This window comes from Balaenoptera acutorostrata, chromosome 7 (assembly GCF_949987535.1).
Source record: "Balaenoptera acutorostrata chromosome 7, mBalAcu1.1, whole genome shotgun sequence".
Taxonomy (NCBI): domain Eukaryota; kingdom Metazoa; phylum Chordata; class Mammalia; order Artiodactyla; family Balaenopteridae; genus Balaenoptera; species Balaenoptera acutorostrata.
The window spans coordinates 110,909,802-110,922,911 of record NC_080070.1 but is presented as its reverse complement, the minus strand read 5'-3'; the positions used below and the strand labels follow the sequence as shown (position 1 = coordinate 110,922,911).

The 13,110-nt window shown below is 42.8% G+C and overlaps 1 protein-coding gene across 17 annotated transcripts in view; it reads left to right on the top strand.

Moving 5' to 3' along the window:
- Positions 1–13,110, top strand: part of MRPS24 (mitochondrial ribosomal protein S24) — a 152,167-nt gene that overhangs the window by 24,234 nt on the left and 114,823 nt on the right. The window contains exons 4-5 of one of the 17 annotated variants that reach the window (XM_057549990.1): positions 10,902–11,026; positions 11,216–11,538. The exons of the other annotated variants lie outside the window; for them this stretch is intronic. Coding sequence (XP_057405973.1) covers positions 10,902–11,026; positions 11,216–11,386 — 296 coding nt within the window. The 3' untranslated portion in view covers positions 11,387–11,538. Of the gene's footprint in view, positions 1–10,901; positions 11,027–11,215; positions 11,539–13,110 lie in introns of those variants that run through there. 17 annotated transcript variants of the gene reach the window in all.

The following is a 13,110-nucleotide window of genomic DNA, read 5'->3' as shown; positions in this document are numbered from 1 at the left end:
TCTTGAGACTTTCCCTCATTTTCACAGCTTTGATGGATTTAAGGTGCGCGGATAACTCCAGTTTTGCTGGGCTTTTCTGTATGGCTTCTTCCGTTTAGGATGTTTTCAGTGTTGGTCTGTGTTGTTATCAGTACTTCATTCATGTTTTTCGTTGTTTAAATATGCATAACATAACATTCACCATTGAAACCATTTTAGGTATACAGTTCTATGACATTAACTGCATTCACACATTGTTGTACAAATATGACCACCTCCAGAACTTTTTCATTTTCCCTAAGTGAACTTCTATATGGATTAAACACTAACTCCACATTCCCCCTTCCCCCCCCACCAGCCCCTGGCAACCACATTCTACCTTCTGTCTCTGCATTTGACTGCTGTGAGTACCTCATATTAGTAGAATCATTTAATATTTGTCCTTCTGTGACTGGCTGATTTTAAGATTCATCCACGTTGTAGCATGTGTCAGAATTTCCTTAGTTTTTTTTTTTTTATCAGTCATCAATTTTATACACATCAGTGTATACATGTCAATCCCAATCGCCCAATTCAACACACCACCATCCCCACCCCACCGCGGTTTTCCCCCCTTGGTGTCCATACGTTTGTTCTCTACATCTGTGTCTCAACTTCTGCCCTGCAAACCAGTTCATCTGTACCATTTTTCTAGGTTCCACATACATGCGTTAATATACGATATTCGTTTTTCTCTTTCTGACTTACTTAACTCTGTATGACAGTCTCTAGATCCATCCACATCTCAACAGACGACTCAATTTCGTTCCTTTTTATGGCTGAGTAATATTCTATTGTATGTATGTACCACATCTTCTTTATCCATTCATCTGTCGATGGGCATTAAGTTGCTTCTGTGACCTGGCTATTGTAAATAGTGCTGCAATGAACATTGGGGTGCATGTGTCTTTTTGAATTGTGGTTTTCTCTGGGTATATGCCCAGTAGTGGGATTGCTGGGTCATATGGTAGTTCTATTTTTAGTTTTTTAAGGAACCTCCATACTGGTCTCCATAGTGGCTGTATCAATTTACATTCCCACCAACAGTGCAAGAGGGTTCCCTTTTCTCCACACCCTCTCCAGCATTTGTTGTTTGTAGATTTTCTGATGATGTCCATTCTAACTGGTGTGAGGTGATAACTCATTATAGTTTTGATTTGCATTTCTCTAATAATTAGTGATGTTGAGCAGCTTTTCATGTGCTTCTTGGCCATCTGTATGTCTTTGGAGAAGTGTCTATTTAGGTCTTCTGCCCATTTTTGCATTGGGTTGTTTGTTTTTTTAATATTGAGCTGCATGAGGTGTTTATATATCTTGGAGATTAATCCTTTCTCTGTTGATTTGTTTATGAATATTTTTTCCCATTCTGAGGGTTGTCTTTTCGTCTTGTTTGTAGTTTCCTTTGCTTTGCAAAAGGTTTTAAGTTTCATTAGGTCCCATTTGTTTATTTTTGTTTTTATTTCCATTTCTCTAGGAGGTGGGTCAGAAAAGATCTTGCTGTGATTTATGTCAAAGAGTGTTCTTCCTATGTTTTCCTCCAAGAGTTGTATAGTGTCTGGTCTTACATTTAGGTCTCTAATCCATTTTGAGTTTATTTTTGTGTATGGTGTTAGGGAGTGTTCTAATTTCATTCTTTTACTTGTAGCTGTCCAGTTTTCCCAGCACCACTTATTGAAGAGACTGTCTTTTCTCCATTGTATATCCTTGCCTCCTTTGTATAGATTAGTTGACCATAGGTGTGTGGGTTTATCTCTGGGCTTTCTATCCTGTTCCATTGATCTATATTTCTGTTTTTGTGCCAGTGCCATACTGTCTTGATTACTGTAGCTTTGTAGTATAGTCTGAAGTCAGGGAGTCTGATTCCTCCAGCTCCGTTTTTTTCCCTCAAGACTGCTTTGGCTATTCAGGGTCTTTTGTGTCTCCATACAAATCTTAAGATTTTTTTGTTCTAGTTCTGTAAAAACAGCCATTGGTAATTTGATAGGGATTGCACTGAATCTGTAGATTGCTTTGGGTAGTATAGTCATTTTCACAATATTGATTCTTCCAATCCAAGAACATGGTACATCTCTCCATCTGTTTGTATCATCTTTAATTTCTTTCATTAGTGTCTTATAGTTTTCTGCATACAGGTATTTTGTCTCCCTAGGTAGGTTTATTCCTAGGTATTTTATTCTTTTTGTTGCAGTGGTGAATGGGAGTGTTTCCTTAACTTCCCTTTCAGATTTTTCATCATTAGTCTATAGGAATGCAAGAGATTTCTGTGCATTAATTTTGTATCCTGCAACTTTACCAAATTCATTGATTAGCTCTAGTAGTTTTCTGGTGGCATCTTTAGGATTCTCTATGTATAGTATCATGTCATCTGCAGTGACAGTTTTACTTCTTCTTTTCCAATTTGGATTCCTTTTATTTCTTTTTCTTCTCTGATTGCTGTGGCTAGGACTTCCAAAACTATGTTGAGTAATAGTGGTGAGAGTGGACATCCTTGTCTTGTTCCTGATCTTAGAGGAAATGCTTCAGTTTTTCACCATTGAGAATGATGTTTTCTATGGGCTTGTTGTATATGGCCTTTATTATGTTGAGGTAGGTTCCCTCTATGCCCACTTTCGGGAGAGTTTTTATTATAAATGGGTGTTGAATTTTGTCAAAGCTTTTTCTGCATCTATTGAGATGATCATATGGTTTTTATTCCTCAGTCTGTTAATATGATGTATCACATTGATTGATTTGCATATATTGAAGAATCCTTGCATCCCTGGGATAAATCCCACTTGATCACAGTGTATGATCCTTTTAATGTGTTGTTGGATTCTGTTTGCTAGTATTTTGTTGAGGATTTTTGCATCTATATTCATCAGTGATATTGGTCTGTAATTTTCTTTTTTTGTAGTATCTTTGTCTGGTTTTGGTATCAGGGTGATGGTGGCCTCATAGAATGAGTTTGGGAGTGTTCCTTCCTCCGCAGTTTTTTGGAAGAGTTTGAGAAGGATGAGTGTTAGCTCTTCTCTAAATGTTTGATAGAATTCACCTGTGAGGCCATCTGGTCCTGGACTTTTGTTTGTTGGAAGAGTTTTAATCACAGTTTCAATTTCATTACTTGTGATTGGTCTGTTCATATTTTCTATTTCTTCCTGGTTCAGTCTTGGAAGGTTATACTTTTCTAAGAATTTGTCCATTTCTTCAGGTTATCCATTTTATTGGCATAGAGTTGCTTGTAGTATTCTCCTAGGATGCTTTGTATTTCTGCGGTGTCCATTGTAACTTCTCCTTTTTCATTTCCAGTTTTACTGATTTGAGTCTTCTCCCTCTTTTGCTTGATGAGTCTGGCTAATGGTTTATCAATTTTGTTTATCTTCTCAAAGAACCAACTTTTAGTTTTATTGATCTTTGCTATTGTTTTCTTTGTTTCTATTTCATTTATTTCTGCTCTGATCTTTATGATTTCTTTCCTTCTGCTAACTTTGGGTTTTGTTTGTTCTTCTTTCTGTAGTTCCTTTAGGTGTAACATTAGATTGTTTATTTGAGATATTTCTTGTTTCTTGAGGTAGGCTTGTATACCTATAAACTTACCTCTTAGAACTGCTTTTGCTGCATCCCATAGGTTTTGGATCATCGTGTTTTCATTGTCATTTGTCTCTAGGTATTTTTTGATTTCCTCTTTCATTTCTTCAGTGATTTCTTGGTTATTTAGTAATGTATTGTTTAACCTCCATGTGTTTGTGCTTTTTACATTTTTTCCCCTGTAATTGATTTCTAATCTCATAGCGTTGTGGTCAGAAAAGATGCTTGATATGATTTCAATTTTCTTAAATTTACTGAGGCTTGATTTGTGATCCAAGATGTGATCTATCCTGGAGAATGTTCTGTGTGCACTTGAGAAGAAAGTGTAATCTGCAGTTTTTGGATGGAATGTCCTATAAATATCAATTAAATCTATCTGGTCTATTGTGTCATTTAAAGCTTCTGTTTCCTTATTAATTTTCTGTTTGGATGATCTGTCCATTGGTGTAAGTGAGGTGTTAAAGTCCCCCACTATTATTGTGTTACTGTCGATTTCCTCTTTTAGAGCTGTTAGCAGTTGCCTTATGTATTGAGGTGCTCCTATGTTGGGTGCATATATATTTATAATTGTTATATCTTCTTCTTGGATTGATCCCTTGATCATTATGTAGTGTCCTTCCTTGTCTCTTGTAACATTCTTTATTTTAAAGTCTATTTTATCTGATATGAGTATTGCTACTCCAGCTTTCTTTTGATTTCCATTTGCATGGAATATCTTTTTCCATCCCCTCACTTTCAGTCTGTATGTGTCCCTAGGTCTGAAGTGGGTCTCTTGTAGACAGCATTTATATGGGTCTTGTTTTTGTATTCATTCAGCGAGCCTGTGTCTTTTGGTTGGAGCATTTAATCCATTCACGTTTTAGGTAATTATCGATATGTATGTTCTTATTACAATTTTCTTAATTGTTTTGGGTTTGTTTTTGTAGGTCCTTTTCTTCTCTTGTGTTTCCCACTTAGAGAAGTTCCTTTAGCATTTGTTGTAGAGCTGGTTTGGTGGTGCTGAATTCTCTTAGCTTTTGCTTGTCTGTAAAGCTTCTGATTTCTCCATCGAATCTGAATGAGATTCTTGCCGGGTAGAGTAATCTTGGTTGTAGGTTCTTCCATTTCATCACTTTAAATATATCCTGCCACTCCCTTCTGGCTTGCAGAGTTTCTGCTGAAAGATCAGCTGTTAACCTTATGGGGATTCCCTTGTATGTTATTTGTCATTTTTCCCTTGCTGCTTTCAATAATTTTTCTTTGTCTTTAATTTTTGCCAATTTGATTACTATGTGTCTCGGCGTGTTTCTCCCTGGGTTTATCCTGTATGGGACTCTCTGCCCTTCCTGGACTTCGGTGGCTATTTCCTTTCCCAAGTTAGGGAAGTTTTCTACTATAATCTCTTCAAATATTTTCTCTGGTCCTTTCTCTCTCTCTTCTCCTTCTGGAACCCCTATAATGTGAATGTTATTGTGTTTAATGTTGTCCCAGAGGTCTCTTAGGCTGTCTTCATTTCTTTTCATTCTTTTTTCTTTATTCTGTTCTGCAGCAGTGAATTCCACCATTCTGTCTTCCAGGTCACTTATCCGTTCTTCTGCCTCAGTTATTCTGCTATTGATTCCTTCTAGTGTAGTTTTCATTTCAGTTATTGTATTGTTCATCTCTGTTTGTTTGTTCTTTAATTCTTCTAGGTCTTTTTTAAACATTTCTTGCATCTTCTCGATCTTTGCCTCCATTCTTTTCCGAGGTCCTGGATCATCTTCACTATCATTATTCTGAATTCTTTTTCTGGAAGGTTGCCTATCTCCACTTCATTTAGTTGTTTTTCTGGGGGTTTATCTTGTTCCTTCATCTGGTACATAGCCCTCTGCCTTTTCATTTTGTCTGTCTTTCTGTGAATGTGGTTTTTGTTCCACAGGCTGCAGGATTGTAGTTCTTCTTGCTTCTGCTGTCTGCCCTCTGGTGGAAGAGGCTATCTAAGAGGCTTGTGGAAGTTTCCTGATGGGAGGGACTGGTCCAGAGTGCTTTTTAAGATCATAAACAAAGCAAGGAGATCCTCTCTCACCACTCCTACTAAACATCATATTGGAAGCTCCCACCAGTGCCATAGGCAAGAAAAAGAAATTAAAAGCTTACAGATTTGAAAGGAAAAGGTAATCTATTGGCAGATGACTTTACCGAATGCAAGTTTCATGTGCCCGATAGATAGCAAGGCCAAACAAATGAAAACGTGGGAGTTTAGAGCAGGGAAAGGTTTATTGCAAGGCTGAGCCAGGAGAACAGGTGGCTCATGCACCCCCAAACCCTGAACTCCCTGAGTGGTTTTATCGAAGCATTTTTAAAGTCCAAGTGAGGGAGGGGCCTTTTTGCAAGATTGAGGCCTGGAGAAAACTCTTCGCACATATGAAATATGGACGAGGTTTGAAATTGACTTGAGGGCATGATTTTCCCCACTGTTCATGGGAGGCCTGCATTTGCAGTCCTTGGGTGTGTCCATAGCACCTTGTTTTAATAAATAGGGAGACAATGATATTTCAAGGCACTTTAAAGTCTGGCAGCTGAGATGCTACGCCAAAACCAGGGTATGGCAGTTTCTTTTTTGCTGAAGACATTTGAGCTATTCAGTGAAAGGACATTGTTGCAGTTCGCAATCAATGACAACCAATTTCCAATGTAATACCCCCTAGTGTATTTTCTCTAATGTTCATTTGTTTCTTCTTACTTTTAGAAGTACTAATGTTCTTCCTAGGTAAACATGGAAGAACTGAAAAATAGGAAGCAGAAAAATTTCCATAATATTACCACCCAAGGCAACCACTGACAACATTTTGTTGTTCTTATTCCTTCTCCACGTTTCAATGTTTCTGAAATTGGGATGCAAGTTATAATCAATGTGTACATTTCATTTGGTATTCCTTTTTACTCAGAATTGTTATTAAATCAATTCTCAGACTTTGTGTTCACCTGCCTAAAATATTCATTTGAAAGTTCTTTTAAGCAATTTGGCTTTGAATTCCGAAGTGCGTGATACGAATTCATATTGATTCTTTACTACGTTTTCAGTGGCAGAAAATCAAATGATGTCTTCCAAGTTTTACTTTCTCTGGAGAATATTTAAAACCACATTCGTGCAGCTTTTCTGTGAATACGTTGCCTTTGGCTAAGTAATTCATTATGATGTAAATTATTTTTGTTGAATTATTTGGGGGGGGGTCAGTGGCTGGAAAACCTATTTAATATCATCAATTATTTAAAGACATATTTATTTTTATCTTCCACAGGAGAGAGGGTAATTGATGCCTACCCAGATAATGGAGCGTGAAGGTAGATTTAGGACCCACCAGCAAGTAGGACGTGGGTGTCTCAGTTCATAAGTCTGGGCTCTCCATAACTCATTAATCCAGCTTTTTACTGGCAAACATTCTAGAAGTGAAACGAAGCGGTATTCTCTGTCTCCCTATTTGCAAAACCAGCGGTTATTTCCATTCACGACCCACTTTTCAGCTCTCCTACCTGTGCAGGCTCACAGTTTGTGCCGGCAGGTGGCGCTGTGTACAAAACAAAGTGACCATTGGGGTGGTTCTCTCTGGAAATGGAACTCCACCCCTGAGAAATTTCTGGCTTTGCTAGTTTATTTTTTACCTCACATTTCATGTCAGCATTACTTGACATATTTCTTATATGAATTATTGCCTCTTGATAAATCAGAACTAGCTGTGATAATATTTGTGTGATGTCTCGTGTACAGAGCAGTTGATGTGCTTGGGTTACTGGCTCACAGGCTGGCCCGGTTGGTTTGCATAGATCAGTGGTTCCTACAAGGATGCAAAAACTCACTATCTCTGGACACTCTGTTCCCCAGGCAGGATATCATAGGATATACTGTAACAGAATGTTCCGCTGTCAGATCCTGGCACACCCACGTCTCCTTACCAAAGCTTAGCATTTATTAGCATGCCAGGGCGAAGAGCTAAAGTACAGCAGGGAAATGGATTAAGTTGCATTCAGGAACTGGGTTTCTAGCTCTCGTTCAGTCACCAGGTGACTTTGGGCAAGTCCTTTGACTCTGGACCTTAGTATCTCCATCTGTAAGGTGAGGCAGTTGGCCTGCTTGATTTGTTGTGTCTTAACAAAAAATTACCATGTTACTGGATTCCATCATATTTGAGTTTTATTTAAAGTCTTTATGAACTCAGTAAGTTTTCCATGGAATTCCAAGTAAAACAAAAATCACCAAATAAAGCACTGATACAGAAAATAGTCACTCTACCCACGTGCCGTAAGTGGAAAATAACGGCTGATTTTATCTTTTGCGCTGTTTAGCTAGCTTTGGAGGCCTGTCCTATATAACTGCTCCAATTAATACAGAGTGGGAACGTTCTTGGATTGTTTGGCTCACTTCCTGCTCTCCGAGTGCATCAAGAAGGCGTGAGATGTGTACAGTCTGGGTGTGGGACGTTTATGTCTGGGTCGCATTCACGTCTTTCTTTACTTTTCTTTAATGTCACCCCAATAGTGAACACGTGTCAGAAAGTGATAATATTTCCCCCAAGCTGTGCAAACGCAACGTGGCTTTAAAGACTTTAAAGGTCTATATCTCTCTACTTTTTCATGCAGGATATGGAGCATATAATCTATAAATGTGCAGTTGGGCTGTCAGGTACTCCAGAGCAGCTCATTAGGACTGTGTAGAGAACCGGCCAGCATCTCCCCTCTCCCCTCCCTCCTCCTTCGCTCCCACTCTCTTTGCCTCTCTGTTTCTTCCCTTCTTAGCCTTTCCCTGGCTGCATTTGTGCATGTTCACAGGACTGTGTCTGCTTCCTTCCCTCTTCATCAGCCCCTCCCCACCCTCCCCCAGCTGTCTTCTTCCTGAGCGCCTCACTTTCTCGACCCTGCCTCCAATGCTCCTGCAGGTCCCCAGCTCACCCTGCGTTTTTTTTTTTGTTTGTTTGTTTTGTGTTTGTTTTTTTTTTAACATCTTTATTGGAGTATAATTGCTTTACAATGGTGTGTTAGTTTCTGCTTTATAACAAAGTGAATCAGCTATACATACACATATATCCCCATATCTCCTCCCTCTTGCGTCTCCCTCCCACCCTCCCTATCCCACAGCTCTAGGTAGTCACAAAGCACCGAGCTGATGTCCCTGTGCTATGCAGCTGCTTCCCACTAGCTATCTATTTTACGTTTGGTAGTGTATATATGTCCATGCCACTCTCTCACTTTGTCACAGCTTACCCTTCCCCCTCCCCGTACCCTCAAGTCCATTCTCTAGTAGGTCCGTGTCTTTATTCCCGTCTTGCCCCTAGGTTCTTCATGACCTTTTTTTTTTTTTTTCTTAGATTCCATATATATGTGTTAGCATACGGTATTTGTTTTTCTCTTTCTGACTTACTTCACTCTGTATGACAGACTCTAGGTCCATCCACCTCACTACAGATAACTCAATTTCGTTTCTTTTTATGGCTGAGTAATATTCCATTGTATATATATACCATATCTTCTTTATCCATTCGTCTGTCGATGGACATTTAGGTTGCTTCCATGTCCTGGCTATTGTAAATAGAGCTGCAGTGAACATTGTGGTACGTGACTCTTTTTGAATTATGGTTTGACATGGTTTGACCAAGGTTGCAATCAGTATAGAGAAGTGATACCCAGCACCCAATGAAGGGCCTGCAGAGATTAGACTCTGAAAATGTATAAATAAATGAAAGATCAAGGCCAGGAAGAGATGGGAGGTAGCCCCTCTGTAAGGAAAAGGAAACGTATTTTGGCCCCCCTGTTCACGGAGAGAGGCCTGGGTGAAGCAGCCGCACCAGGCCCACCTCTGTTTGCTGTGGGGATGTTCTGAGTTCGTCACCTCTGACTTTACTCTGTGTCCCTTAGCACGAAGCCGCACGTAGGAAAGATTTTAAGAGCCAGGCGAGAAGTACTTTTTTCTCTCTGAGGAAATTTAACTTTTTCCTTTCCCTTTGGCTGCAACTCAGGGTCAAATGCCTGCCCCTGATGCTGCTGTGAGCGGCTCTGGCCCATGCATGTAGCTTTATTGCGTTGTCTGAGCGAGCGAACAGTGATCAATTTTGACAGTTTGAAATGATTTCATTGCTCCCTTAAGTCAGTTCCTTGTTGGCGAGTGAAACAGATACCTAACAAGTGTAATACATTGATGGAAAGAAAACACACTAACATTTGTTGGCTCCCTACTGTGTGCCAGTACAGCACTTGGTCTGTGCCTTTTCGTCTAACGCTCACAGCCGTCCTGGGAAGCAAGGGTTTGCTGTTGTTCTGATTTTTTTGTCTGGGGAAAGGCTAAGTGCCAGGCCCAGGAGGCAGTAACACAGAGGAAGGATGGCATCTCTGCCCGGGGTCCCAGCCTCCCTCTTCTGTTCCTCTCCTGACGGATGCTCTGCACCAGCCACACGGGCTCCCACACCGTCCCTTAACCTCCCAGGCATGCACCCATCCAGGCCTTTGCCTCCCCTAATCCTCCGCCTGGAACGCCCTTGCGCAGCCGTCCATGTGGCTGACCCCTCATTGCCCTCAGGGCTTTGCTGAAACGTCACCTTGTATTGAAGTGTTCCGTGGCCACTTAGAGAAAAATCTCCACCTGCCCCCTGCCACTTCCTGCCTGTCTAGCTTGCTTAGTTTTCTCTCCTTAAGCTTTATCACAAACACAATATCTGTTTTGCTGATGTATTTTATTTGTTGTTGTTTCCCGTGCCCAGAAGAGTGCCCTGCACGTAGGTGTTGCACAGTAACATTTGTGGAGTGAATGAGGGAGCACGTGAACGAGTGCTTTCTCCACTATTCTGTCTCCTCACCTGCCGCTAGGGGGCACTCCCCACTGCAGATGGCTTTGGTTTCATTCCTGCCGAGTGCAGGTGTCCCCTGCTGTCCTGAGAGCAGAACGTTCCTATGAAGACTTTGGTTAAGCTGAAATGGTGTGAAGTGAAGAAGCAGTTACCTTAGGACAAGTCTTGCTAACAGATGCACAAAATAAATAGAGATAAACCATAGGCGGTTCAAAGCCATGGCAGCTTGATGCTGAGATGTGGAGCACGTTTCCCAGGAAGCAGCTCAGAGGTGCCCCTTTCCCTGCCTGGAGGGCGCACTGCCTCCATGATGGCTGCTACGCACCAAGCCTGAATGCCGTTCTTGTGTTTCACCTTTTCTCGTGAAAGTAAAACTCCTCTTTGAATGTCTTGCAGTTAGCAAACACAGGTACGAAGGTACGTCTTTCTTAAAAGTGAGGTGGCGTAAAGTGAACTTGTGAAAAGTGAGGGACACCCTTCACTTTACGTTAGAAAAATAATTCTTTGTTTCTATTCTCGCTCTAGTAAGTGCCAGGCACTCCTTCGGTGGCCCAAGAAGCGTGGATGGCTGGTGGGACTGGCGCCCGACCACGATGCTGGAAGGCCTGTACCAGGGAGGCCTCTCCACAGCCAGCATGCCGGGTGCTCAGGTGGGCGTCCATCTGCCCTTCACAGGGGTGGTGTCACAGTGGGGTGAAATAGCCACAGACACCTGACTCGTAACATGGCGCAGGTTCTTGAACGATCTGTAGGTCGTAAGGCCCGCGGCTGTCCCCAGAGTGTCCTATTCTTTTCTCTGCCCCTCACACCTCTGCCCCCTCCTCTCACACCCCCTTTAGCCACACCAGCTTCTCCAGACCCCTTGTTTGCCAGGCCAGAGCTGGACGCAGGGGCATGGCTGGGCCATAGGAGCTCGTAGGCCCATGGGGATGGAAGGCTGGTTCAGTAAGCAAAGTGCTGTGACACGGAGGCACAGGGACACCTCTGGAGCGAGAAGGAGCAAAAGCTAAGATGGGACCATCCGGAAGCCGCCAGGCAAGGCTTGTCCTGCCCTTCTGAAGCAAGGTTACCAGTGAATGTGCATTTTGAGTCATAACCGTATTCTTTGCTTACTTCTTATTTTCCACCTTTAAAAAAAAATTAAATTTTTCATCCTGAATTCCTCAAACACTGTGTTGCTAATTCTGCATTTGTTGTATTCTGTGCAGTTACAGGGATGACACTGGAGAAACTTTAGAAAAAGATAAAAATAGATCATTCTGTTTTGCTACAAGGCCCGGGGAGGTAGCTGCTGTCTTTCTTAGAATGCTGGCTAAACCTTTAGAATGTTTTCAAGAAGAAAGCTTCCCAGGGCCAGAACAAGGTGGTTATTACTGTGCAATGACAGAGTCACTTCCCCGGGGCCATGCGGTTAGGCCTTAACAGAAGTAGAAGGCAAACTCAGCCCTGCAGTCTCCAAGTGCATGAGAAAGCACAAGCGAAAACTTCCTTCCAGATTGCTAGAAGGTCTGGAGGTTATAGAACCTAAAGGACACTTGTTCTGTGCTAAGCAGGGCATCTATACGGCCTCATCTGGTCCTTAAGCACCTCTATGAAGTAGGGCTAACCTACTGCCTCGTGCAGATGAGGAACAGAGGCTCAAGCCACCCACGTTGCAGTCACAGACTGCAGTCGGCCAGCCTGGCCTGTCCCACCAGTCGCACTGTCCCTGCCGCCACCTCCCTGGTATTGTGCTAACACCGGTGGTGACAGATTGTCTGAGACTGACAGGGAGCTCTGTGGCAGTTACAGTAATGCCTGCCTCTGAGTAGTACTAATAACAACAACAACAACAACAAAGAAATGATTTAATTGTTAGTAAGTACGGATTGGTAAAAGGTAGCTTCTTTCCAATGATGGAGTCCATTGCCAAAAAAGAAAAATGAATATTCTAGAATCCTTGTGGTGACAGATGGGGTATTTCTCCCTGAGTTGTACCTATGGGAAATGGAAGCCCCCCTCTCTGAAAGATTCCCTCTGCCTGGGGGTCCCGGGCAAGGAGAGAGGGACAATGAACTGTTGAAGGGGTCGGAAGACGCAGAAGGGCCATCTATCCAGCTCTGTGAGCCCAGGAGTTGCATCCGGCGTCTGGGTGTGGAGCCTGGGACGGGGTGCTGCTAGGGTCCCTATGACTTGCACCACTTGGCAGGCCTGCTGCACGTGCAGCCCTGACCGGCCCCAGGGCCAGTGGTTGGATTGACCGCAGCACCAGGGCTGTGTCCATGCACTTTACCCTCTACAACCCTCCAACCCAGCTCTTCTCAAGCGTGTTCCTGAGCGCTGAGATGCTCCCCACTGGGGGTCTCACCCTCTCCTCCCTGCTGGAGTCAGTCACCATCCTCTGCAGGGACTCAGCCCCACTGTACCACCTCCTGCTTCCAGAGGCGAGTTCACTGGGCCCTTGGCCCACTCATGGAACACAGGAGCTTGGGTTCACCCAGGGCTGGGCACCCTCCTCCATCCAGGCCTCGTGCCTTATCCGCAGCTGGATCTTCGCTCAGGCTGCCATAATGAAATACCGTACTCTGGGGGACTTAAACTGCGAACACTGATCTTCCACAGTTCTGGAGGCTGGAAGCCTGAGATGCAGGTGATGGCGTGGTCGGGTGCTGGTGAGCGCTCCCTTCTCGACTTGCAGACAGCCGCCTTACTGTGTCCTCACGTGGTGGTGAGGGGGATCTCTGGTGTGTCTGGT